At 38.7% G+C, this 27,463-nt stretch overlaps 1 protein-coding gene across 2 annotated transcripts; it reads left to right on the top strand.

The window, feature by feature from the left end:
* Window positions 1–24,820, top strand: STX7 (syntaxin 7). 2 transcript variants are annotated; one of them, XM_061378388.1, is made up of 9 exons: window positions 1–1,076; window positions 14,168–14,237; window positions 15,891–15,981; window positions 17,653–17,790; window positions 18,481–18,533; window positions 19,256–19,346; window positions 20,645–20,717; window positions 21,606–21,688; window positions 23,413–24,820. In XM_061378388.1, exons 1-9 carry the CDS (start codon window positions 995–997, stop codon window positions 23,572–23,574), a joined length of 843 nt encoding a protein of 280 aa, XP_061234372.1. In that variant the 5' UTR covers window positions 1–994; the 3' UTR covers window positions 23,575–24,820. The 2 variants fall into 2 exon arrangements, with proteins under 2 accessions (XP_061234372.1, XP_061234374.1); XM_061378390.1 differs by having other exon boundaries at window positions 7–1,076; window positions 23,408–24,820.
* Window positions 24,821–27,463: the final 2,643 nt, after the last annotated feature.

A 27,463-nucleotide genomic window follows, 5' to 3' on the forward strand; every position in this document is an offset into this window, starting at 1 on the left:
CCTGGATGAAATTTTGGGTTTCTGTTGCATACACATGTGCTTAATTAGTCTGCATTCTTACTGCCGAACAGGTAAATTGCTACTTTTGACTTACAAGTGCATCCTAAGCTGTTTTGTTAATTTGGATTTACAGTATCTTTGCAGTATCTAGTTTATGCTGAAGTTTGATCTCCATGAATGAAAACCGGGCTAGGACATCTTTAGTAGTTATGTGCTGCTTGATTTTATACATGTGCTTTTAGTGTAAGTGTATTTGTGAGTATTTGTGTGGTCAGATTTTGATCTTTTTGGATAAGGTGTGATAGTTATGGGTGCAAAAAACAGCCCTAAAAATGAATTTATATACTCAGGTTGTTGAAAAATTAATTCATATTGAGAAACATGGCAGCTGAAACAGGATAAAGTGGTAGTTCATAGAATTCAGATGAAACCAGATTATGACTAAAACCGAAGTTGATACAAATAGTTGGTGTTTAGAGGGAATTGGGTGTCTCCTTCATTCTGACACCTTGTTCGATACCTGCTGGTTTGCTGATTTTTGTTATTTGTTTCCTCCCCCCCCCCCCCCCGGCAGTTTATATATGCTAGGTTATATTGATGGGATAAGTGATACATGGTATGGAAATAACCATATAATTGGTTTGGGACGTAATTAATCAGAGGGTTTGGCATTGAGAGGTTAAACATTCATCTTTTTCAGGAATGGCAGCAGATGAAATTCAAAAAGTACATCATATTCTTATTTAATACTGTAAGAAGGTTTCCCCTTAAATTCTGCCTTTGACGTACTGTGTTTTTTGAGAGGGTAAACCTTAGTATCTGGGGTTTTCTGTAATCTTTTCCTACGCATTCTTCCTTATGATGATGGAGACATTTGTTAACCAATGACCAATACATAATTCTGTTTTCTGGGGGGTTTAGGTGTCCTTAATAGGTGGAGACTGTCTGAGTTTGTTCCTGTCGTGAATGATCTTGAGAGCAAATCTACTCAGCCATGTCGTACGGTGCGGGTTTTGGGGATCCTAATCAACTAGCCCAACGCATAACTTCTAACATCCAGAAGATCACACAATGCTGTAAGTTGCATTTTATGCATGTTTTATATGAAAGTTAATAATGGTGGTGTGCCCTGTTCAAGGTTAGTTTCTAAGATTCATTCATGGAATTCACTCTTTGACCTCACTTGCTCATTTGATACTTTTGTGTCACCCCATGCAGCAGGTCCAGTCTTTTGTCTGTATGGTTAAGTGTGATCTATCCTAGTGAAGTATAAGATCTCTCTGTATTTACTAAATGAATAAATAAGTAGTAAGATGGCTGCTGGTAATAAGCCAGTCTTGTTCTGGCCAGTTAAGTGGCACCTTAAGATGGTAGGTTAAGATGTTTGCTGAGCAAGGATTGCATCAAATATTTGCTGTAGGTTCAACTGTTTAGCAGGAATAGAAACTGTGACCTTGCAGCTTACCCTTGGAAGTACATATTAGATATGTAAATAAGATTGTGTAAATTTTAATACTTTATAGGGGTTCTCAAGTTAGAGTTAAATTAGGCTGCTAGGGTTTTCAGTCCTTTTTCTTTTCCTTCCATTTTCCGTTATGTTTTTCTTATGTGTGTATAAAAGACAAACCTACAAGCTTAGGGGACCTATAGTTCTCATCAGCTGCTGAGCAGGTGTCTCTTAGACTGCAATTTATGATCTTGATTAGGAAGGAATAGGGAAAGAAACAGGAGTCTTGACCCAAAGTCCATGTTTTTCTTTTTAAGCATTTGATTTGATTTTGCACTTCTGTCCAGAAATGCTTAGGATCTGTGAGATGCCTCAACACATTTGAAATTTTCTTGGTCAGTCTGGCATTGTGTAGATACACTTGTTTTCAGAGTGAGATGAATAGAGTGAGAAAGTTTCATTTCAAATCACCAAACCATTTCAGGGAGGGCCTCAAATCTGATTCACACTTCTAAATGCAAGAAAACTGTGAATACCACCACTACAGAGATACAGGTGAAATACAGATTAGTTGAAAGCTGGCTTTTCCAGCTAGAAGCTGGCCCTTTAACTTTTGGGAGAAATAAAGAACAACTTCTTATATTGGACAACACTGTGCTGCTGAGGTTTTTCATAATACACCAGAGTTTTATAGGAAGTAGCACTGGTCGGAACAACAATCTTTACCGTAGCATTTCTTCAAGGTTGAATTAATACACATACACCCTCCAAGTAATACATTTGATCTGGGTTTTTTTTTCTGATTCTGTTTTTAATAAGCCAGACACATAGAAGATTAAATGTATGTATTAAATATCTCACATTTAATACTGTGACACCGCTGTTGTATTAATACTTTTATTTCCTAGTTTATGTACCCACTGTAACTGCTTGACAAGCAAATCTCATCTCTGTGCTGGTTTAGCACTCCATTTCCAGAATTAAATCAGTTGCAAGATAGTGTTTTTGTTTTGGGTGGTTCTGTGTTAATGGACTGGACCTATATATGTGTATCTTGTAGCAGCTGGGGTAGCTTAGCACTTTGAACTTTCTTGAGCAGATTTTTTTGGTATGTTTGTTGATCCAATCATGCAGTTGATTATTACGTTGAAGATATGTTAAGAGTTGTAAATTGCTTCTGCCTTGCCTGAAGTGCTGGTGGACTATAACAGTGCTAGCTGTAGTGGGCTGTTAAGAATTTCTTTGGAGGAGAAGCTGTTGGTGGGGCATTCTTAGGACTTTGACAATATAACTGCTAGCTAATGGGAAGCAGCATACACTACTGTCTGTACTTTGAGTTCTGTTGGAAATTTAAGCCAGGAGGGCACCTGTGTATGTTTGGCATCCCAAACACCAGAGCATTCTATGAAAAGAAGGTTCTTTCAGCTGTTCTTTAAACAGGCATCAGTGATCTCCCTTGGGTTTTCAGCATTTCTTCGCAAGTAAGTGCTTATAACATCACTTAGCAACATCTAGGGAATGGAGTCTACTTTCCTCAGCCTGAAACTCATGTTTTATCAGCAACAGCTCTGCGCTGAGATTTAGGGAACTAGCCTGTGGACCATTTTTCCATGACTTTTGTTGAAAGTGTTCCACTGAGCACCTGAAATTGCAAAACTTAAGGCAATTCTTAACATCCAGTGTAGAGCAGCAGGCCTCAGGAAGGAGAAGGACAGTTAGACTCCCAGACTCACTGCTAGCATTTTTAGAGAATCCATGTGACTGTCTTTGAGCAGTGTTGTAAAACCTGGAGAGCCTGAATCCCATGTGCTTGAATGAGTTGCAGTGTTGTGTGCTGAAGCTTGGTGAGGTCAGTGTTGCCTGCAAGCCATGTCTCACTGATTTGGTTTCGGGTCTGGGTTAACAGTGATGAGAAGCAGATCTGCAAACAGCTAGGGAAACTTCAGATTTAAATAATAAAACCAAAGAAGTGTATAATGAGCTTTGGCACCTCTTAGACTTAGGCAGCTGCTAAATTTCTGTCTTACTAGGACAAAACTTATGATTAAGGTTTGAAAGTCTGTATGAAATCTGATCCAAAGTAAGTTTAATTCTCATTCCAGGCTTATCTTTTATCTGATTATAAAACAAGATCACACGCATAGTGTTGCACTTTTGAAATACGAATTTAAAGATGGCTGAGGTTTGTCCCTAACTTTCTGAATATGAAGGACAGAAATATAGAGAATGATGCAGGGTGGAGCACTTCAACCTGCGTGGGCTTTCAGATGGAGAACTTATTATGAAGGTGTTTTAATCAATATTTACTGAAGGAGCAGTAGTTCCAGAACTGGGTTTCATATGTTGCGCTTTCACTTATGTGGCAGCTTAATGGCAGTTGCAGTTAACTTGAGAGAAGTCTCAAAGCCTTGCTTCAGTATTTCCTTGAAATATTGCCTGTTGGTCACTTGTTTACAGGAACTGAATAGACAGGGAATGAGTATGATGCACAGAAACAAGATTAGCTAGCAATATATATAAAAATAATTTTTAATATTTTTAATTTAGCAAAACAAATCCTGCCTGCTTACAAACCTGTATTTCTACCAGGCATGTTAGTCATACTAGGGATATGTCTAGTAGGATAAGAGTATGAGTCCATTTCTTTTTCCTATGGTGTTTTCCTCCTCCTCTTCTTGAAGCACATGTAACAAATTGTACAATAGGATATCTGATCTTTCAACAAATGGAAAAGATGAAAGTAGAATAAGTAAAGCAAACAAAAAGCCCAATTGAAAAGCTTTAAAATGCTAATTTCAGACTTCTTACAACTATGAAGATGAAGGGGAGCAGTTCTTTGAAATCTGACAGTTTTCTGTATTTTGTAGAATAGATTCTCTGTGTGAAGCAAAACAAGGGAAAGCATTTTGTTTAAAAAGATGTTCTGAAAAGGCAGCAAAATGGTAATTGCATTCATCTGCAGGGACAACTCCACAGTTGTAAGATATGGTTAGAGGAGTAGGGGCTTCCTGCTTAGCTGGAAAGATTTAATTTGTGCCTCTGACAGAAAGTGCAAGAAGAAGTAACCAGCCGTAGTTTTTCCTCCCGCCACATATTACTTCTCTAGTCTTTCTCCCATGCATGGGTCATTGAGGAAGCAGACTTCTATACCTTCATTTTGCTTTGCTCATATTTCTTTGTAGCTACTGCATATATCATTCAGCGCAGTCCCTGAAGAAAGTAAGAACACTACAACCTTGATAGGTGACTAAGGTAACTATCATACCTCCACTGACATCTTAAGCCAAGCTTTGGGAGCTTTGGTTTAGAAACAATTTAGAATGCTGTTTTTCACTTGGAAACACAGAACAAAGTCTGACTTGGATAAAGTACACCCAGTTTTTACGTTTTAGAGATTTCTGCTTTTCTAATTGTACTCAGAGTTACAGAAACTATGCTAACTGAAGTGAGGCATCCATATTCCCTTCCTAACTCTTCCTTCCCGGCTCCTCCAGTTTATAAAGGTTGTGGCAGGATTTTGTGCAGTGATAGTAGTGAAGTCAGTAAGGATGGCATAATCTACCCTTGCTCACTATTGGCAAGGTCAGTGATAGATTTGTCTTGTTCAAGCACACTGAAAATCAGCCCAGATGGAGAAACATATGCTTTGCATACTGCAAGATTAAATAAATAACTATATATAACTCAGTAGCCACAGTCCACATATGACTTTGGGGAATCTGCCTGGCTTTGAAAGATTCTTTCTCCTAAGGACTCATGCTTTCTGCTTTCTGTTCACTGAGGTAGCACAAACACCGATTAATATAGAGCACATTCCCAGAAGGTCAGCTTCAACCAGCAGAGATCACTGTGCCATGTAACAGTGAGTTAGTCCAATTTCTGTTGCATCCCAAGTTTTCTATAAGCCAGTCTTTTCACTGGATGTTGTTAAAATGGGAGTTGAATTACATTAATTGTACAACTTTCCCTTTCATTTTATGCAACTGTAGAAAATTGTAAGCATAGAGGAAGCTCTAAAGAGTATTAGAGTTCTGACATGTGCTTTTTTATTGTGGTTTAAGCCTGATAGGTAGCTAAAACATTAAGCTACAACAGGCTGAAACATTGATGAAAAACTGTGTCTGCCACTGTGTTTGTAACACCAACAGATTCACACGATAATTCTTGAACTAGAGAAGGATACAAATGGGAGAGTGAAAAGTAAATTGAATCACTGAGGTGTTGAAATCTGAACCCGTATGAAAGCAAAATTCTGTTTTGTCTATATTTAAAGCGTGGTTTTGTACAAGTGTGGTTTTAAAGCAAATAGGCTTAAAGTAGAGTTTGAGACTTTTAATGATGATATTGCCAGCTGCAGTTAACTAGAATTTAACTGTGGGAACACACTGGTTGGAACAAATCTTTTGTTATTATTGTAGCTGTTGTCAGGAGGGTTTCTTGGATTTAGGATACAACTTCAGTAAGACCTGGAAAAGGCTGGTTAATTAGGTGTTTTAAGCACCTGCTTATGGTCCTCCATATTCCATTTTCTAGGTTTTTAAGGCTGAAGAATTCAACTTGAATCTGCTACATGCACAAGTCATAATTTATATATGGAGTATAATAGGAGGAGAAATACAGGTATTTCAGGTCTTTCTAAATGAGGTGAGGTCATGAAGCCTACAGTTCTTTTAGAAATAAACTATCTCTGAAAATTATTTGCATGCTGTTCCTAAGGACTTTGTACTGCATAAAGTGGCATATATTCTTAAGGTAGTATGCCTCACAGATTTTTTATTTTTTTAATTAATTTAGAGAATGCTGTTAATATTTTGGGGTTTTTTTTTCTTGTTTGTTAAAAATATTTTGTTTCTATGGAAATTGACATGAAACAATGTCTTATGTGGGTGACCCTGCACAAGGGGGACAGGGGTTTATTGATGCTAGCAGCAGAATAGAGTGAAAAGTGCATCTTTTATGGACACCTCACGTCAGTGTGGGCAGATTTTTTTCCTTATCCTACAGTTTTGCATTGCCTTAGTTAACTAGTCTGGACAAGGTGGGTACTAAAGAGCTCCTGAGTTAGCTTCCTATATTAGGGATCTGACCTCTTAAGAAAAAAAAGTCTTTCTTCATGTAGGTGGGTTGGGTTTATGATGTTTCTGCAGTTACTGTTTACTGCAGAATCATGTGTCGTTTTCATAATTTAATAAGCTACTGGTATTCTTTAGAGAAAAGTTCAGACTTCAGTGCTACACTGAGTTACCATAAACAATTTAAGAGATTAAATAAAAAGTGATTGTAACTTGATTTAATGACTTCCCCTTGGCTGAGCAGTAGCAATTGATCACATGATTAGTTATTGTGCACTTACGCAATGTGTATTTAGTGTGCTGTACACCCACATTAGAAGAACAGGCACTACTTCATTCCCACTTCACAGCGTCCTTGAAAGACCATTGCAGGTGGTAGAACACTATCATGGAATAATTACAACAGCACTGAAAAACTGAAGGCAGGTCCTGAACATTGTCAGTGATTTTCCTGGTCACCTGGGGGCATGATTCTATTCAGAAATGCTAGAAGCTCTAATAAAATCCAACAGGAGAGGGTAAAAGACTTCGTGTTTTCCCACTTTTCCATGCTTAATGAGTCTTTAATCCTTAGAGCTCTGATGACATTTTTCATCTCCATCTTCATTTTATTTTCTCCTTCCCACACATACTTCAGTTACTCTGTTTCTCTGTGCCAATGTGTTATCCTGTTCTAGAATAATTAGTATTATACACTGAGTTAAGACAGAATAAAGCAAATAACTTAAAACCAAATTATTGATGTTTTTAGATACTTGATTCCAATTAGGTGAGCTTTTTAATAAGCTGGTGTCCTAGATTAGATTCCTCTAGTAAACTGTTACTCCTGGTTAAAGTAGGGTTAGCACAGCATTGTGATTTATTTAAAATTGTACTGTGAACTACACTTAGTAGCTTTGAAGAGGAACTGATATACATGAAGTGTAAATCTGCTGAATCTATTGCAGCTACCTTAGGTTGCTAGGTGCAACAGTTTTTATAAAAGATTGATCCAGGAATATTTTCTGCAGTCTTTGTCCATCTTTAGTCAAGTGCCCTCTACTGATGTGTGGATGGAAAACAGATTGAAATGAATTTGAATAAATTGAGGAAGTCTGCTGTCCCCAGGCAAGAGCAGTTTGATGTGGTGTAATTTTTACAAATGATTCTTCTATTCCAGTAACCTGCTCTGAAGTGACTCTGAAGTTTATTAGATTCCACACAACTTAATCTGCAACTAGATGCGCAGTTGACTCACTTGTTAGCTGGAAACAACTAGTAAGTTTCTTCATAGTTACCCAACTGGTGGCAGTGTGTGTAAGGTCTTTGACGGAGCATTTCTGGTGACTGTGCTGGTAGTGTATTCACTGCTTATTTGCCTCATGAACCAATAGCTGAGCTTGAGCCTCATGTGGAGCAGACTTTGCATTTGGTGCCACAAAGGAATGCTTTGCTGATTCTGTTTATTCTGTTTGTGTTCAAGAACTAGGAATATGACTAGAAATCAATGACTTTAAATCCCCATTGTTTGTTTTAGTTCTGTAACCTTAGGCAGTGACTAAAGCTATCTGACCGTATTTAAGAAAAGACATGGAGGGTACCTTCACCATTACAGTTAATATTCAGGAACAGCTGTAGCTGCTGGTTCGAGCACTGCTTTGCTACTCCTTCCTGTGACAGGTCCCAAATCTTGCTGTTCTGAAGGGCAGGTTTCATTGTACTTGCCCTGCCTCCTTGTCTGGTTCTTGTCCTTTTCAGTACAATGCCTTGGTGTTAGTTACTGGTGTTGATGCCTGTGTTTTTTCCATACACACCCAATGGGTGCCACATTTTCTGTGAAAGCATTAGACTAGCTTCCTGAAACTGTGCAAGGTAGTGGGTCTGGCGTGGACTGTAGCACTGAAGGAAACTGTAGGTGGATGGCTATAACAAGAGTCTTGATGATCCCAGTAAGAAGTGAGTTTCCAGGCTGCAGAATAACAAGTAGCATTTATTAAACATACTTTTCTGCCCAGTTTCATGCTTCTGTGTTGTGTCCTTCTTTTTAGAACCCTGTGGATTATGTGTTATGTCACTCTCCAGCTGTGAAGCTGCAGCAAACTTGGTCATGGCCACTGGGGGGTTTAAAGTTTGGTTTTCCGAATGTTAAATAGAATTGAGGTCGAGATAGGAAGATAGCTGATTGTAGGTAACCTAGGAAAGCTTCTTTCCTGTTGCTGGAGTTATTTATAAACATTCAAAGACCATCCTCAGTTTCCCTTGTCTCATGCTAGGGGTGAATGTGGTGCTTGGACCTTCTCAGTCCTGCCAGAGAAGGTGGGTGACTTACAGTCTCTTCTTCATTTGCCTCCTTTTAGTTCTTTACCTTTCAAACATTCAAACACAGGATTTTACTGAAGGGGCCTTTTCAGCTTTAATTCTGCAACAGTACTGTAGTGTGACAGCCTGTACAGTGATTATTGATTCTCAGTTCGGGATAAGACTGTTCCTATGTTCTTAGAGGCAAGAAGTTTTATATGTTTTGATCTTCATTGTATTAATTTACTTGTTTCTTTATTTTAAGTTTGAAACTTCCTGTGTGATCTTAAACACTTTCATATCCGAGGAGCAGTTACATGAACATGGGTTTACTTCTGGTAATGGAACAGCCTTGCAGAGCCAGCTGAAAAACACAAAAAGATGAGGAGAAAGGAGATGAAACTTTCTTCTTCCTACCCAGCTAAAAGCCAGTTGTTAAGCAAGGCCAGTATGTGATCCAGTATATGAAATACATTTTTATCTAAGGAAAAAGCAGTATATATTGCAGATCTGGATGAACATGTTTTTCAAATACTCCTACCTGTTAAAAAATGTGAATATTTCCACTGTCAATTTTGCTACTCCTATAAGTCATTTTGAGAAAAGCAGCCTTATATATGAGGTTTTTTCCTGTGCCCCCCTATCCCCCCCCCCCCTTTTTTTTCTCTCTGACTAGAGGGAGCACTGATTAGAAATGGAACAACTGTTTGGCTAAGTAAAAGCAAATATGAGCTGAGTCTTAAATAGTTTTCTCTGTAGGAATTCGGGTTAGGCTTCAATTGTTTCTCTGGCTCATCATTAACCGTGTCTGACCTGTTCCTGAGCATGTGACAGACCTGAGTGTAGCTGAATAGCTTTCATCAGCTAATAGTTATGTATTATGACATCTAGACCAGGAATGCCACAAAGATAAGTGAAAAATCTTTTTACTAATGTATTGGTTCTTTATAATGTAAGACTAAATTTCAGGTGGAAAAAGCAAGAATATTTTCTTTTGCATGTGAGATAACAGTTGCTTGGAGAAAATGCACTTTACTTGCATGGTACCATGTACCCTGGTCCCTGCACTGCCCAGTTCCTAGTGGGGACTTCTCTTCTGTGGTGGCTCATAGCCAGGCCAAGCTGGGAAGGTACAGCTACTGCAGCTTTCAGCATGAGCTCTGAAAGAGCTGTGGATCTTCATTATATGCAAACATCAACCATGATCTTCAGTGTAGAAGTGGCTGTAGGAACATGCGTGCCTCTGATGGAGGCTGTTTCAATATCCTGGTGACTGATGCAGAACGCCTGCACGCACACGGTATGTGCCCTTCCGCAGCTCCTGAGCAAAGTCCAGCAGCTAGCTACCTGTACATACCCCAAGGAACCTGTCAGACTTTGCACTGAAATGGATTGAAATCATGCACAAGATCTAGTCAGACACTGTTACAGGATTGGTAATGCCCAGGAGGGACCTTTGGTAGTCATATTACTCCTGTCTTTTAAAGCTACTTGGGAAGTTAGAAGAATTGGGAAAGTTGAATACCTAAAGAGTGAGGTAACCTAGGAAACCATCAAAACTGCTCTGATCTTAGGTCCCTTATTGTTACCAGTATGTTTATAGCGTAGAACTAGGATTTTGAGTTGGGCCTAAGCCTTTGGCTCTCTGGGAAACTTGAACATTACTGATGGATTGAGAGGCACCAAAGCAGTGCCAGGTGCCTTGACATGCCAATACAAATTCCTTGTGCAGGGGCAAAAAGCTGGTTAAACGAGGGAGGCAGTACCCTTATAAATGCCACCATCAGCAGTGAAGCTGGTAAATAAGGAGTCTTTGCTTAATGAAAAAAAATCCCAGGTTTCCAGCAGTTTTGCTCTTCTCCTTCACTGCCAAGATTCTCTCCCTGCTTGTTTCCCAGATGGGTCTGTAGAGGGAGCCAGCAGAGGTGCTCCTGCAGTTTAACCTTCAGGAGAAGAGGCTAAAGCTACTCTGCTTTTCCCTTGAGGAAAGGAATCGATATTCGCTTTTATCTAAGAAGTTTCAAAACTTTGAATCAAATTCTGCAAGATGGCTGTGCATACATATGAGGGAACAAAACACCTTACATCTGTGATCCAGGTGATAGTGTCTTATTGACTATCTCTAGTTTTGTTTTTATCAGCAAAGATACATGAGTTCATGAGTCTGAGCAAATATCTGTGGTTTAGGTGGTTTTCTCATCATATGTATAGTGTTGCATAAAATGTCTGAAAAAGTAGTAGCTATAGTAAGAAATCTGTTAAAACAAACAAAAAAAAAAAAAAACAAGCCAAACAAAAAAAACCTGGAAAACTATAAAGGTATACTTTTTTCTATCCTGTATACACTCCATCATGTTTATATTAATATGAAGGAGTACAAAGGATGGATTTCTTTAACTCGTCAATCTGCAGGTGTGTACCATAAATCAAGATTTTGGGAAGCTCAGCTTCTCTTAATTCTTCTGTGTCATACTCGTCCTTTCAGCTTGCTTTTGTCTTTTTATGAAGACAGCCTCAGGAGTGCTGCTGAAGGTTGTTGGCCCAAATTTACTTACACTGCTCCACCTTTTTTTCATTTGCTTACTTGAATAAGCAGTATTTCACTTGTCAGTGCAGTGTACTTCGTATGAACAAAACAAAATAAGGAGAGAAATGCTATTTTTTTCTGAATAATATCCTTATTGTGAAAGGTTAAGGTGGAAAATGCTAACTTTACAGGAAGCCCAGAAAAATTGGTGCCTTGTTTAGGTTTTTTTTTTTACCTGTTAATATTTTGTGGTGTTGACACAGACTTAATAGACTTCTTCGTAAAATGTATTTGAATTTTGCCCTGCATTCTTGAATCCTGACCTGAGCTGGGATGAACTTCTGTCTGCCTGGAATTGTGTTGCTGAACAGCTATGTGCTGCTGGCTTTTAATTTTCCCTCAATTATCTGCTTGTGTTCAGTTTTAGATGAGGGATGTGTACCTAACTGGTAATGCAAATATTGTAAGTATAAGCTTTGTTTCAGAGACTTATTCGAGTGAGAGCCTTTGTTTAAAACAAAACCCTGCATTTTCTTTATTTGCACTTAATTAATACAGCTCTAGGTGGCGATAGGACACACTGATACTTTGAAAAGCGGCTGTTTAACAGACTGCTTGCAGTTTGTTTTGCGTTGGGTTTTTTGTGGTTTTTTTTGGGGGGGGGTTGTTTTTTGGTTGTTGATGTCGTTGCTGGTTTTGGGGTGTTGTTTGGTTGGTTCTTTTGAATTCTTCCTGTAAAAGTACATACAGAATCACAGCTCTTTGGCTCTTGAATTGGAGGGGACAGTGCTTTGGAACAAACAAAGGATATTTTATGTTCAGTTTTACAGATATTAGATTCATAGAACACCAGGTTGGAAGGGACTTCAAGGATCATCTGGCCCAATCTTTCTAAGCAAAGCATGACCTAGACTAGATGTCCCATCACCCTGTCCAGCTGAATCTTAAAAGTGTCTAGTGTTGGGGAATCCAGCACTTCCCCGGGGAGATTATTCCAGTGGTGGATTGTTCTCATGGTGAAAAACTTTCCTCTTTTGTCCAGTTGGAATCTTCTTGGGACTAACTTGTGCCCACCACCCCTCATCTTTTTCTGTGTGACTCCTTGTAAAAAAGAGAGTCTCTATCTTCTTTTTAGCCACCCTTTAAATACTGGAACATGGTGATAAGAAGCCTGAGACTTCTCTAGGCTGAATAAACCCAGCTATCTCTGCCAAAAGTAATGCCAGCCAGTTGTTTTGTTTTTTGTTTTTTTGTTTTTTAAAAACAATGCATTACACTGAACATAAAAAGAAGGCTGAATTGCCCAGTGTCTGTGTTTATCAGTACTTGTAACCAGCACCAGGTGCCAAGAAGTGTGCTGGGCTGGACAGTTCCCAGGTCCCAGCAGGCAGGAGGCCTCCACCACTCAGGAAAGGGCTGGTGCTTGTGGAAAGGGGCAACTGTAGGCAAAATTCCAAAGTTTTCACTGATGATTTGCTGCTTTTCAACTTAATTAAAATACACTCTGTGTGAAACCCATCTGACAGTGCTGTTCCCTTCAGTAATTCTTTTATTAGCTTGTGTCCACTCAATTCCCCCAAAGAAATTTGTAGTATTTGATTTTTATCTCATGAAAAGCTTCGGTACAAACTTTTCCCTTTTTTTGATATCTTCATGACCTGGGTGTGTTCAGAAGGAATTTGCTGTAACAGTTGTCAACATTGGGATGTTGTGTAAAACAGTGTAGAAAAGCCAATATTATCTAATTAACACAGGTGACAGATAACTTCCTTATAATTGAAATTGTCTGTTACAGATCTCTTCCACAGTGAATGGAAAACTACTTAGTTATTTTGTCTGGGGTTTTTTGTTTGATTGTTTTAAGGTTTTCTTCATTGCTTAGAGATGCCTTTTACTGAAATTTAACTGTATTTAGGAAAAAGATATATCAACTGAGGATCCCACATAATACCATATTTTCTACTGACTGTGGTATACCAGTCTACCTGGAGAGGGCCACAGAAATACAGGGAAGACAAGTCTACTCCTAGCTGAGGTCAAGCAAAGTTGTTTTGCATATGTATTATTTTGTTTTAGAACATGTGAAGGTGTTAAATAAAAGCGCATAGAGGATGCTAGTTTTGCAGTGTGATAAACTGCATATTCTTGAAGCATCTTGGCTTTTTTCCTTGCTTTCTCGTATGTCAGTTATATATATTAAGCTGGAAATAAGACTCAGATGATGTGCTACTTCTTGCAGTTAAAAAGTAATATATTTTATGAAATACACTGAAAAATCATTGGTGATTTGTATTGCACATTTAAAACTAAGGGTTTCAAAATTACAGTTTAAACCTTGGCACCCAATTATTTATTTATATTTTTTAGTGTCCTGTAAGCCCCTAAATTCTTTGTCGTTGTCTCTTCATCAGTGCACTGGTTCTGAAAAATTTGCATATGATAATCTCATGGCGGTCTTTAATGTGGCTTTTCAAAATTACATGTGCAAAACATGATTAAACCAGCATCAGAATTGTTCTGCTTATTTTAACAATTAATATTAAAAGGCTGGATTTATACTTATTATAATAACATTTTTAACCGATTTTTAAATTGTCTGTTTCTGCCTAGACACTTGAATACATTCCTATCCTTTCTAAGAAGCTCTGGGCTTTTGATTGGTCAAAAACCATTCATTAGTTTTTCTGGGATTTCTTGAGTGGAGTCTTTGTAGTAGGTTGAAAAACTCTCGAGTATCAGTTTCTGTCAACTTTTTTGTCTTTAGACTTGTCAAGCAAAAATGCATAAAATTAAGTGGGGAATTGTCCATGCCCCATTAAGATTTCTCTTCCTCTTCATAAACAGCTGCTGAAATACAAAGAATACTACATCAGCTTGGAACACCACAAGACTCGCCTGAGTTGAGGCAACAGCTGTGAGTACTTCACATGAAAAGGTTTAATTTCATTGCATTGTAAACAGTCTCCTGGTAGGTGTTGAGGTGGGCTTTTTGTTAAGCAGAGTGCTTGATCTTGCCGAGAAAGGCAAGGATAGAGAAATACTTGAAACTTAAATGTTGAGATGGGCCTTTTAAAATTAATCTTGAATAGTCTGTAAACTAGAGTCAGCTGTTTTGCCCATGTAGATTGCCTGCAGTATCAATACATGTGTAAAACCTATTCTGTATGTCAGCCAAGGGAGAGTGGCAGGACAACATCGCTGTTTAAACATCCATACACTTCACTCCAGTCAACTCTTCGAATCTGTCTAAGTTTCGCAAGGTAATTAATATATTGTGGCCCTTTTGTGAGATCTAAGAGCTGGGGAGAAAAGGGAATGTCTTTTTAGTGATGAAAGCTACAGTAAGGGATAATACTATAAAATAAACATGTACCATAAATACTAAAATAGCAGAAGTGAAATAAGGCTCCAAGGCAGATGCTGTGCTGTAGTTCAGTCACCTGAAGGTGGACTTTCATTAGTATGCCACTAACAGAGACAGCTCTCCCCTTCCTTTCATGGTCTAATGAACTGGTACAATTTTTTCCATTAAACTCCTTTACCACATTAATCTCAGGATCATAAATGCGCGTAAGCGACTTATTGTGCTAACCCTATGGGTGAGACAGTCAGCAGTTTTCAGCATGGTTAATGCTGAACTGTGGCCATTGAATAGTAGGAGGAGGTGTGTATTGAACCAAAGGCATCCCATTCATTTTGTGAGAACAGCCATATTGCTTTGCAATAGCCTAAGTTCAGGGCACATAAGTCAGGTACAATCCACCATGGGTATCCTACTGAAGACAGTGAATAGGTGAATATCAACATGCACAGTTTATGCAATAACCAGATAGAATCTAGGCATAAATTCACAACTGAACAGGACAGAAACTATTGTGAAGGACATATTCCTGTCTTTTTATGGAAGTAACATTTATAGTAAGCTTTCTTGATGTTTTTATCTGTCCATTTTTCACTTGCCTGAATATTTGGCCTTTCATGTTGGCAGTTATCTGAAGAGTTACTTGGTTATTTTAATATTTATATTGATTGTTTGCTAGTAGCTTTTCAGATAAAACCTTTTTATGTACGCTGGGGAGGAGGATGCAAAAGCAGATAAAGAATTTGAGTTGCTCCAGGAACAAAAAAAACCCAAAAAGGCAATGTTGTTGAAGACAGCCTTCTTTTTAACCACTGTTAAAGCTGTTAGTAAATAGTGAAGTTTTCAGCTAAGTTCACAGGTATTGTATCATGGCAGAATATAGATCTCTCTTGTTAAGCTTTCATGGTGTTTCCTGTAATTAGTCTAATTTGGAAATGATCAGGTGTTTCCAACTATCGATAGCCTCAAAAGAACCATGAAAGCTTGTTTTGAAAAGTGAGTAATGGTGCTGTCACATTGAGGAACACACCTTCTTCAGCATCTGCCCCAACTGGAATCCCTGATGTCACACCTTTACAGTGAAGAACAGAGTAAAGATGGCTTCCTGCACTTTAAGAGAAGTGTTTGTTACTGCTGCGTTTCTGAGAATCAGTGAAATTCAGAGTAACCCAATGGTCTCTAATGAAACTTTGCTTTTGGTTTTAGGCAACAGAAGCAGCAATACACCAACCAGCTTGCCAAAGAAACTGACAAACACATTAAAGAATTTGGATCTTTGCCTGCAACAAGTGAACAGGTATAAAACCAAAGAGCATTGACTGTCATGTTGGCTCATGTAGAGTATTTGAGTGACTTCAGTTTTGCATGCCTGTTTTTGTGCTTCTCACCAGGCTTTCAAAGCACTGCTTAGTTAGTCGACATATTTGCACAACAGGGACACTGTTGCAGCCTGTACTTGTTCCAAAGTTTTTTTTTTGTGTATCAAGAATGAGGTAGTCTGCTTGAAATGGTAGGAGTCAAGGCCTGTGCCTGTGCCTGTCATTGTGCCTGTGATTTCAGGTAATTGGGCACTTTGTAATCTGTTGTAGTGATGCTGGCTCTGCAACCACTCTGACTGCTTCCAGGGTCAAGGAATCAGGGCAGGCAGCCAGTCCTGTTCACCCACTGTCCAAATAACGTGATTATGCACAGTACGTATGTCACTCTGGTCAGCATATGTGCTATGTCTTGTGCACAGGCTTTTCCTTTTTTTAAGAGGGGTGGGCAGGAGTTGTTGCTGAAACAACATGTAAAGTCTTTAAATGGCTTCTTGCCCAGGTCTGTGTAAAATCTTGTCAGGAGTTAACATGGCTGTTGTCGTTATCATACTCCTGTCTGCCACTGTATGGTTTCATATCCTTGCAAAATCTGTCTCTTAAATAAGGGAAGAGCAACAGCATCCCTGAAAATGTGTTCAGGTTATTGTCATTCAGACAACTTGCCTGGTCAGTGGCTGGTTAGCAAGGAGCCTTTAGGAAAACGAATTGTCTTGAAATGCTGAATTCAAATGGCAGGCCATGATCCATGTGTGCCCATCCTGTCAAACTGTAACCTTCAAACAGAGGTGCTAAAACTTGGTCTTGGTGTATAACCTCTAGTGCAGGCAAAGCATGTTTGGGTTGGTTAATTTTTTTCTTTGTTTTATGGTTTTTCTATCTTGGAGCTGGAAAACTGGTGATGAGATGTTTACTGCTTAATTTTACTTCTTTTATCATGAGCATCTTCATCAAAGCTACCCCTGATGAAATGCATGAATAACAGATTGCTGAATGGCAAATTATAGCCTCTCAGAAATGTGGAAGGAAGGGTTGATGTAATGTTTGTCTTTAGGGAAATATGGCGGAGGCTTTCCTCAGTGCCCAGTATTTCTCTTTCCTTCCCTACATTCTTAGAAAATAATAATAATAATAGAAAAGCCCGAAAGATTAGAACAGGTATTTTTGTACCAGTTCTTAAGCACCTTGGGGGCACATGAACCCACTTCTGGATGCAGCTCAATATGTATTTCCAGTATTTATGCAAAATACATGTGAAGCGCCGTGTTCTTTCTTTTCTGCACCCTTCTCCCCATTCAGTCACCTTTGCACATTTTAGCATCCAAAGGTTCAAAACGTTTCACACGTAAAGAGTAGGTTTTATAATCAGCAGATAATAAGGAAGGTAGAAGCTTTCTTGTTCCTGCCTATTGGTCATTTCCAGCTGTTAAAATAAAAACATTGGTTTCCTCTTTAAATGCCTTGAATTGTCATCCCAGAGGAAAGGCTTGTCCATGCAGGTGCAAATGGTTTTGTAGACAGCTTTCCCTTACACCTATTTAGAAAACCAAGCAAACGAACAAGAATATATGGCTTAGCATTGAGCAGCCTTTAAATGCAGAGCCTTGAAAAGCCTGAGCTCATTTGACTTGTTAAAACTTTTTCTCCTATAGCGTCAAAGAAAAATACAGAAAGACCGTCTTGTTGGGGAGTTCACCACAGCACTAACAAATTTCCAAAGACTCCAAAGGCAAGCTGCTGAGAAAGAAAAAGACTTTGTAGCCAGAGTAAGAGCCAGCTCAAGGGTATCTGTAAGTATCAAAAAATGTGCCATTGTTCTCTGTTCGCAGTGGTGTTGGTGTTCTACATTAAACTGGCATCCACAACACTGCTTACAAAAGTTCATATCTGACTCCAAATACAGCAAAATGTGTGCTGTATGTGACTTTACAATAAAGGCTGAAATAAGCTGTAATAATACCCCCAGCTTCCCCAATAATTGTTATTTTTTCCTTGCCTTTGTTACACAAAGGCATGAACTGCCCCCAGGTTCACGCCATAATCTTGAGAAAGCAGGTTTTATTAGATTTTAAAATGCTTTTGCTAGACCTTTTAATATCAATAGGTTTTTCCTGCAGGGAAAGATCACTTGCCAGATTTCTGTGCAGTAACAGTGGAGAAATGCTGAGGAGCTTGAGATGTTGAGCTTTTCCTTGTTAGCATATCTATTTTGCCTTTTCACTCTGTGCCAAATAGGCATTGCTGTACTTGTAAATTTCAGCAGGCAGTTACTGAGCTGAATGGTTTTGCTTGTATTTCAGCTTTATGCAAATGCTATATATGCTATATAGCAAAATCAGGATGAGAACATGTTAGATCATGTTTCAGTAAGAAGTTGACTTAATATAAACCTTGTAATATTGACTCATTATAGAAATGCTGACAGTGCTTTTTTAAGGACCATAATGTTTTATTTATACTTTTAAACACTGATCATGTAGGGTGGTGCTCCTGAAGATACCTACAAGGAACGAACACTTGTCTCTTGGGACAGGTAGGCTGAAGTTGTTAATAAGTCTTAACCTAGTTCAGAATAATAAATGGCTTTCAGAGGAGCCAGCTGCCAATTTATTTTTTTAATTCTTCTGATCAATTGCTTTTTTCTTGAGGGAGCTGGGATAGGTTGTTCAGTTAGGCTTTCTTCCATAGGGCAAGTGTAGAGAAGAGACTTCTGTGGGACAGGTGGGAAGAAAAGGAATGGTTCACATCTCCCCTTTTCTCCCCATGTTTCAGCTTTAGTCATCTCCTTAAGATGCCCTAAGACTGTATTTGGGCTTTCTGAGACCCAAGCTTAGGTAAGCAGAGTCCACCCTGCAAACAGAGCAAAACTGTTGTGGTAAGGGTTCAGTGTTAACTGGGAACTCTCATTGCTTTCATAGTCTCTGAGAACTGCTTCTGAATCTCAGATTCTTTTTTGTTGGCTAGTTTCCTTTTGCCTCACATGGATGTGAACTTTGCCTTTGTATTTATACTTGGAATTTCCAGATAGCTAGCTGAATGCTATGTACATCATTACTGCAGCGGCAGCTTCCTGTACCAAAGGGGTGACTTAGACCCTTTTTTTCCTTTGTTAGCTAGACAGGCAAGGGTAAAAATGTACATTTTGTTAACCGATAATGTAAAGTAGGTGCTATGTACTTACCTGGCATTTTATTCTTCCGAGTGGTTTTTCACCATGCCTGTTCTCTTCTGGGTGGGGATTTTTTTGTTTGATAGTCAACCACAGGCACAAGTGCAAGATGAAGAAATTACAGAAGATGATCTCCGTCTTATTCAGGAGAGGGAATCTTCCATTAGGCAGCTTGAAGTAAGTACAAGTCCTTTTACAGCAGAATATGCTTTTAGTGTTTTCAGAGCAAAAAACATCTTAAAGTGGCATGAACATTAATTACAGACATAAATCTTGTGGAGTTAGTATTTATTTGTGGATGTGTGTTTTTCCTTCAAAACTACAAATAATTGCCTTTAGATGTGAAATGTGCATTAGAACTCTTCTATATGAAAGCTGTGTTTCAATACTGTTTAACTTCAGTGGTTCAGTGGAATAAGGGAGTGCTTATGTGATTGCAAAAAAAAAACAAACCCCAAAAAAACCACATCATTTTTTTTTTCACCATAGTGGTGCTATCACACAACCTTTTTAAACAGTGAATATAAATGTAGCAAAATTATACCTTTCTTCTCAGGCATTCTCAATGTATTGTTCAACATCTTAATTTTGTAAGCAGCTTTTTGGAACATTCCTGGAAATATAGAGATACTCTGTTTCATTCAAACTTCTGTTATTTAGGGCTTGTGAAAAAGTTAAAAAACATTTAAAAATGAGACGTAAGCTACACAAAAAACCTGACATGTGATGAAATATTGACAGCAAGAGGCTTCTCTGAAGGCAAAATGAATTTTTCCAGCCATTCTGGAAAAACACATCTCTGCCATCAATAAGAAAGATGCTAGAATTAGAGTTTGTCAGGAAGTCTTGTTCATGCATGTAACAAAATCCATTCTATCTATAATTTTTTCAGTAATCTCTTCCTTGCCACCCATATGTTAATTTGCAGTAAATTGAACTAAATGTCTATCAGTCATTAGTTAAGAAGAGATCATATGGATGGTAACCTGGCATCTATCAATTCATTATAACCAGATGGTAATAGGATAGTGTAGTAAAGGTGCAAGAGCCTGGCCATATAATTTCTGTGAATTGCGGTGCTTATGAAATTTGTGTTTAGTTCAATAGGTGCACTAAAACTAACACAAAATACTTTCTGCACATGCCTTTATTAGTTTTAAGTGAGTAGCTTTTAAGCAAAGTTGTCATGAGCCTTTCCCTTCAGTTAAACTAATACAAGTGTAGCCAAGCCGTCAGCAATGAGAGGTCCCATTTTAGATGTGAAGTGTACTTTGTGCGCATACTTATCCTCAGGTAGTGTGATTATGGTAAACCTGATCTCGTAGTACCAAAAGACTTCCAAGTAAACTTCTTTTTATCCTTTACTGTAGAAAGTCATGGATATATACTCAGGAGGAGGAGCTGTATTTGTATCTAAATGTACAGCGATATTAGAATATGTTATGTCAATTACTGCAATGATTGTTTCTATGCAGGCAGATATTATGGACATCAATGAAATTTTTAAAGATCTAGGAATGATGATCCATGAGCAAGGTGATGTGATAGGTAAGTCCAACTGAAACATTCTCTGAAAATTTTTTTATTATGTTTTTCTGGAAAGCAGCAGTGTAAAACTTCCTTTTGCTGGAAAATTTCGTCTAATGAAAATATCAATGCTAAAGCAAATCAGGTACAACCTAATAATGGGTAGACTGAGGTGAGCAGGAATATGCTAAGAAGGTGTGTTTAAAATGTTGTTTAAATAATTATGTAGTTTTTCATCTGTATAAAATGTCCTTAAGAGCGGATTTTTGTACTGTTTGTACCTAAAATAGGAGTTCATGTGGGCAATTTTACTGTATTAACTAACGATGGAAGTGTGTAGATTCAGCAAAGGTTCCTACTTTGCCCCGGATGCAGGCAGGTTTATTCTTTTAAAGAAATGTGATTGGAAAATATATTTTCTGAGTCTGCTGCTAAGCCATTTTGTTGTCTATGTCCAGCATACATTTTCAGATCTTTTCTATCACTTTAGCCCATAACCTGTTCATATTTTTCCAGGGAAAAATAAAAAATAAAATATCTGCGTCAGCATTATAGAATACCAAATTAGTCATGGCTCTTGGGCTGTTCTGTGTGTCCGTTTCCTCTGATTTCATACACATTAGGACTTTTTTAATCTGAGCAGAGGGTAGTCAGTAGGAAGTTGGAGGACAAGTAAAAATGGGGGGGGTGTTAAAAAGAAAAAGTAGGAATACTGAAAGTTTCTACCTCATCAGTATAGCATGGACCAAACTTCCATAGATCAAGGTACAAAACTTTGTACTGATGAAGAGAAGGCAAAGCAGTTGGGGGGCAACTATTATGTATGCTCTGAAGTGTATTACAGCATTCCAAACCTTTGGCTAGGTTATGACTGACCAAAATTTTTAACTCTTCCCATTTAAAATAAAGACAGCATAGAAGCCAATGTGGAGAATGCAGATGTACATGTGCAGCAAGCAAACCAGCAGCTGTCAAGAGCAGCAGACTACCAGGTAATGTCACTGTTGACTGCCAGTTGTGTGTCCTTTCTCAGTAGTCTTGACTTCCACTTTCTTCTGCAGTTTAAATTTCCTCAAGGCTTGGAGACTTCCTTAAAGGTTTATGTTAGACTACCATGGTATTATGTTAGACTACCGTGGTACTTCTGGGTTACTGTAAAACAAAAGACAGTGACCTCTGAAAGCTGTGGGTTTACTTTAAAATTAGCCAGGCTGTTTCAGAGCACCTGGAGCTTTGTTTAAAAAACAAATCAAAACCACCTAAACAAACAGAACCCCCAAACAAACCAACCTCTCCTTTTACAGTTCAAGAAGTAAAAAGTTCCTATACATGGAGAGCAAGCCTCTGAAGATAACTGGAGGACTAGGGAAGATAGTCAGGGAATTCCCCTGAAGATGCCGCCAATTAGCACTGATTTTTGCTGTCTAAAATCTTCTCAAAGCTGTATATATCCAGCTTCTGTTAATTGCTACCCTGATGCTAAAAACCTATTTCAAAATCTCCAATTTTTTTTAAAGCCTTTTAAATACCCTTAAATGCCATTTCTGTTGAACATTTTTGAAACTTGTTAGAAATAATCTTATTAGTAATAAATCTTCCCTCTTAAGTCTGAGTTAGTCCTGGGAATTTTTTATTTTTTTATTTTGTTTAATCCTCTAATATATTAGTACAGCACAGTAAATCAATGACAAAATGTCTGAAGGATTGCCTGCTGATTTCAGAAGTGAGAGAGGGAAAGGAGTGAATGCATCCTTGAACTGTATTCTAAGTGGCAGTAACTGGCACATTAAGTATGGTGGTTGGCTCCTATCATGATACTAACAAAGTTCAGGAAAAAACACCCAGGCAGAAGAACCTCGGCCAAGTAGAGCAAAGCCTTGCTTTGCTTCTGCAGCTGTGGCCTGGAATCCCAAGATCCGAGTATTGTTACCACTTGGCTATCAGCACAAGCTTGTGAAACCCACTTGTAATTCCTTTCCTGCTGTGAAGGAAACCTTTCGATTCCATAACCTTTAGATAAATCATGACAGACTGCTGTAAGTCTTGGATGCTCTGATATCTCAAATTACAGACCTGTATGGAAGATATGAAAATTCTGAGTCTCCAGTCAGGTTTCTCTCTCTCTCTCTCTCTCTCTCTCTTCCTTTTGTGTGTGTGTGTGTGTGTGTGTGTGTGTTGGCTTTTTTTTAAGAGCATGTTATACTTAAACTTGACAAAACCAACTTTAAGATAACCCTGTCAGTAGATGCAAAGCCAGTCTTCCACAAGTCTAAAATTGCAGTCTGTTGTCCCCTTCTGCATATACATTAATAGTCTTTTCTTTTTTTCTAACAGACCATTTCTGCCTCCTCTACTGTGCAGATTGTCTGTTTTCCTCTATATGTGGTCCCCTGCTCTCTCATTTTTTTCTTTCCATCAGTGTTCTAGTTATATCCATTTCTTATGTTACTTACATTCTCTTTCATTAGTTTATGATATATGCCAGAAAATATCACTGAAATCATTCTCCTGAATGATACAGCCATAAAAGTAAGTTGTGGATAACTTTGCTCTTCTTTTCTTGAGCAGCTTTATATGACTCGTTAGTAAGGACACAATTTAGTTAAGTCGCACGAGCAGTAGGAGCTTAAAAGCATTTGAATAGTCTTCTGATGTGGTGGTGCAGTTTTCAATCAACTTGGACCTGTTGGGTTTTTTTGCTCTATTGGCAGCAAAGATCCCGAAAGAAGATGTGCATCCTCATCATTGTACTTGCTGTTGGAGTATTGCTTCTCGGAATCATCCTGTGGTTCACTACAAGATAAGCTTCTGGAGAAAGTGTTGTAATTGGTATTTAAATTATGAAAGGAAATTCCTAGTCATGGTTTGTTCACCATGAAGCTGAATAAAATAATAGTCCTGTACTTCATCATGCTTACTTTTTTTATGAGTTTTTGTTTTAACCGGAGGAGTAACATTCTCAGTACTACCATCAGTATAACTGCCTGCCCTCTTGGACGTGGGTGCTGTCTTACCAGAAAAAAAAAAGTCATAAACTGTTCTATTAACTTAAATGTAAAAGCCTCTTAAGGTTTAGGGGGCTAATCAAAATCCTGATACTTTGCTTTGATGGGTCAGGCAATTATCTTTTGGGATATTGCTAAATGTTGCTGCCAAAACAAACTCCAGAACTGTTGCTTGAGGCAACGAATTCACATCTCAGAATTTATTTTTAAGTTAGAAGTTTCTTTCTAGCTCACTTTTCATCCCACTCATCTGCCCATTTGATATGGGTCATTCAAAAATAAGATACAGGTTGCTGAAGTTGGTGTGATACTTGTTTTATAACTGAAGCCTTTGAATTAAGCATTCAGTTTGCCTGAAATCTTTTAGATGCTTCATTTATCTCTGTACCTGGCATTGAGCATGTTTATGCCTGGAAGCCTCCTGCAAAGGTAGGTAGGGTAGATGATGTAATTATGTGGATTTTTTGTTTCAGTTCTTGCATTAAGAAATACTGTGTTTTATGTGCACACGTTTGGTATCTTTGCATCTGAAGTGTGCATCAATGAGCTTGGCTACATGAAAATAAGCTCTGTGAATTCTTAGGCTTACTGGGAAGAACAGAAGTTCCCAACTTCCTAACTGCACTTGAATGTCACTGTTCTGAAACTGCTGTGATTCGGTTTCTGTGAACAGATCCAAAGTACTATGTGAGGTCTTTCATACAGCTGAAGAAAAGAAGATTACAAGTTCAATTACAAGTTCAAGAGTGGTATTTGAAATGAAGTTGAAATCAATTGAACTGAATCAAACTGTTTAAGACATTTGATGTGTATAGCCTTTGAAATGACCTTTTTCCTTTTGTGACATTTTGTACTAATATATTAAAAAATGTAACAAAACTTTTTTGCCAATTAATCTATTTGCCTTTTTAAGTGATCTTGATGAACTAATCTGAAAAGTGTACAGAAGAAAAAGTTACTTAATCTGTATTTTATAAAGTTCTTGTGCACCAGACTGATAGCAAATGCACTGTTTACATGGTGAGATATAAAATATTATTTGGGAGCAATCTAACTGTAAGCATAAATGGACTTCAGAATTGTAACCATGAAGCCAAAATAAAGGTCTTTTAAAGAGTATGTTTTCTAGTCGTTCCTTTTTTTTGGCATCTGTCTTTACAAGCACAGCTGTTGTCTTTGCCTTTATGTAAATGACTGAAACTTCTCCAGACAACTCCAGAGAACTTCAGTTCTGCTGGCTGATCAGTCCAGAGGAACCTCTGTCCCTCTGCTGCACTTCTCATGGTTAATGGAAATGCTCCTGGTTCTTGCATTCTCACCTGAGCCCAGTGTCAGGAGGAAAGACTGCTCTGCTCTGCATGGGTGCTGAGGATAGATTGTTTCTAGCTCTTCTTTGGCATAGCATGAAACTTTTGAGGGGTGGGAATCCATGGTGCAGGAAGGAGGCTTGTGCTGTATTTGGATTCCAAAAGCAGTGGAAGAAAATAAGTCCTGTGAAGCTGCATTATCATGTTCTATGTAATGTGGAAAAAGTCTCTGAGATTAAAAGGGGAATTGAAGTTGCCGTATGGACTCTTGTGTGTTGAGATCCCAGCGACTGCTGTTCCTGTGTCTGCCTTTGTGCTGAGAGTGAGGCTGGGACTCTTTATACCCTTAGTTGATGAATAACCATCAGATATGCTTTGGGCCACTGCCAGCCATAGTAAGGCTAGCACTACTGATGCTAATGCCTTTTTTTGTTTCCAGATTACACTAGTCTAATCTAGAAGAGCAGTCAGTATTTTGGCTGAGTAGCTTTCTCACCAGTGAACTGTCTAAAACTGTCTTTGGAAGTTTCCCAGCTTTAATGTTTAACAAGCTCTTCACAATATTGTCAACAGGCACAAGGGAATGGCCTGGTCCTATTTGCTCAGGTGATAACTTAACTGTTGCAATATCTCATACCTGCTTCTGTCTGACTGATTACACTGACCTGCTGGAGAAGGAAAAGCAGCACTTCAACAGCAGGTCTTCAGCTTTGACTCCTGGCAGATTGGAAATTCTGGCTAGGCTTGATACTTGTCACATTTTGTATGCATTGCAATGTGTCTGCTTGGTTGGTTTTCTACTGGGAGGGTTCCCTACTAGAAGGCTTACCGATTTGAAGAATACTGCTCATCTTGGGATGAAATGGTGTATTTACTGATTGCTTATTTACCTTAAAAAGGGATGAATACCTGCCTTACTGAGTTTATCCTGCAGTGACTGCAAAGCAGAATAGCCAGTACATAAAGCTCCCTCCATCAGGAGCTGGCTGGTGAGAATGAGGCTGAGGCAACTGTTTTGAATAACTCAGAAATTCTGCAAGTTGCACAGCACTGCATTTCCCAAATCCTGATGAAACCTGCTGCCTTCTGTTCTTCTTCTTCTGTGTCTGATTTCTCTGCTTGTCTTTACTTCCCACGTGAGTTGGCTCTATATTTTCAGAGTCATGTGCCTGTTCAGCTACTCTCTGATGGTAGTGGCTTAGGCACTGCTGGGGAGAAGAGCACTGCCAAGAGCCATGGTGCATGCATTGCTCACTTTCGTTCATGATCTACTGCTTATGGCATAGGGGTGCCTCCCCCGTGTGCTCTCAGATGAAAGATTTCTTCCTTTCTTGAATCCCAGGGGAGGATTTTTGGAGCCCTTTTCCTCTGGAAGAGATGATGGGCCAGCTGTTAAACTCCTGGGGAGATCCCTTCTTGGGCAACCAGTGGGGGACTGGCTGGGTCCAGCAGGTTGGGCTGCTCCTGTGAGGCAGGGGTGAGGGCAGTCAGCATAGCAGTGTTGACACATACAAGCTCCTCTACCTGTAGACTTCAATGCCCTAATTGCTTATTAAGAATCATGGTGCTATTAATTTTCTAACTTGATTAGGCAGAAACAAGTTGTTTTGGGGGTAGGGGGATGGGTGGAGTATTTAAAGTGTCCGTGTTGGAGGGCATAAGTAATTCTTTTTAAGCTGCTTTTATGGAGTTCCTCTCTTATCTTTTCCCTCCCCTGCATGCATACATTCTTGAACATATAAAATACAATTTTGAAGTATTTAAAGAAAGCTTTGATACCTGTTAAGAACCAAGTGAAACATCTGGATGTAACATGTATGAGTCAGTGCTTTTGGAGCAAAGATTTTGGCTGTTCCAAATTATCCATCAATGTCTGTCAGATTAGCAAGGCCAAAAAATGCAGTCAAAGCACCCTTCATTTTACTGAAGGAACCTGGTAAGAATAGTTCCTTTGTAGTTAACCACACATCAGGGGTGCTTTTCTATTCTTTCCTGCTTTTTCAAAGAGCTGAAAATCACAGGGGCAGACAGCTTTTTAAAGTCTCCCCTCATCCTCCCCCTCCTTGCATCTCCCCTCTTTGGAAATTGCTCTTGATAATCAGCAGGGTGTACAATATCCCCAAACTAACCTCATACCCAAGAGCTGCCTGAAGTCATACACACACATTGTGTGCATATAGTCGGCAAATACGTTTGATGTCAGAGGTATGGGCTAGATTCGGGCCATCAAAAGCATTTTGAAACCCTGAAAAAATACTAATCTTGGGAAGTAAGGGGTCAAAAGCTGAGGGGAGGGAGATAATGTCATAATCTGTTAGCAAAGTTTGAAAGATCAAGTTGCCACTATAGGTGATGACTGGTTTGGGATGTTTCGATGACTGTTTGTGTTGCCGGGTATCACATTTGGAAGAGATTACTTGCTCTGCTTTTGTTTAGTTTTGGTTGAACCCATTTG

Source organism: Neopsephotus bourkii, unplaced genomic scaffold (assembly GCF_033783945.1).
Source record: "Neopsephotus bourkii isolate Nb327-2 ecotype Australia unplaced genomic scaffold, CSIRO-AGI_Nbou_v1 NB_1765, whole genome shotgun sequence".
Lineage (NCBI taxonomy): Eukaryota > Metazoa > Chordata > Aves > Psittaciformes > Psittacidae > Neopsephotus > Neopsephotus bourkii.

Bases quoted from the DNA above. Each gene is read 5' to 3' on its own strand.
- STX7 (XM_061378388.1), top strand. From the start codon at position 995: ATGTCGTACGGTGCGGGTTTTGGGGATCCTAATCAACTAGCCCAACGC. The intron at 1,077-14,167 runs GTAAGTTGCATT...CTTCATAAACAG, and splicing joins CCAGAAGATCACACAATGCT to CTGCTGAAATACAAAGAATA. The intron at 20,718-21,605 runs GTAAGTCCAACT...TTTAAAATAAAG, and splicing joins TGAGCAAGGTGATGTGATAG to ACAGCATAGAAGCCAATGTG.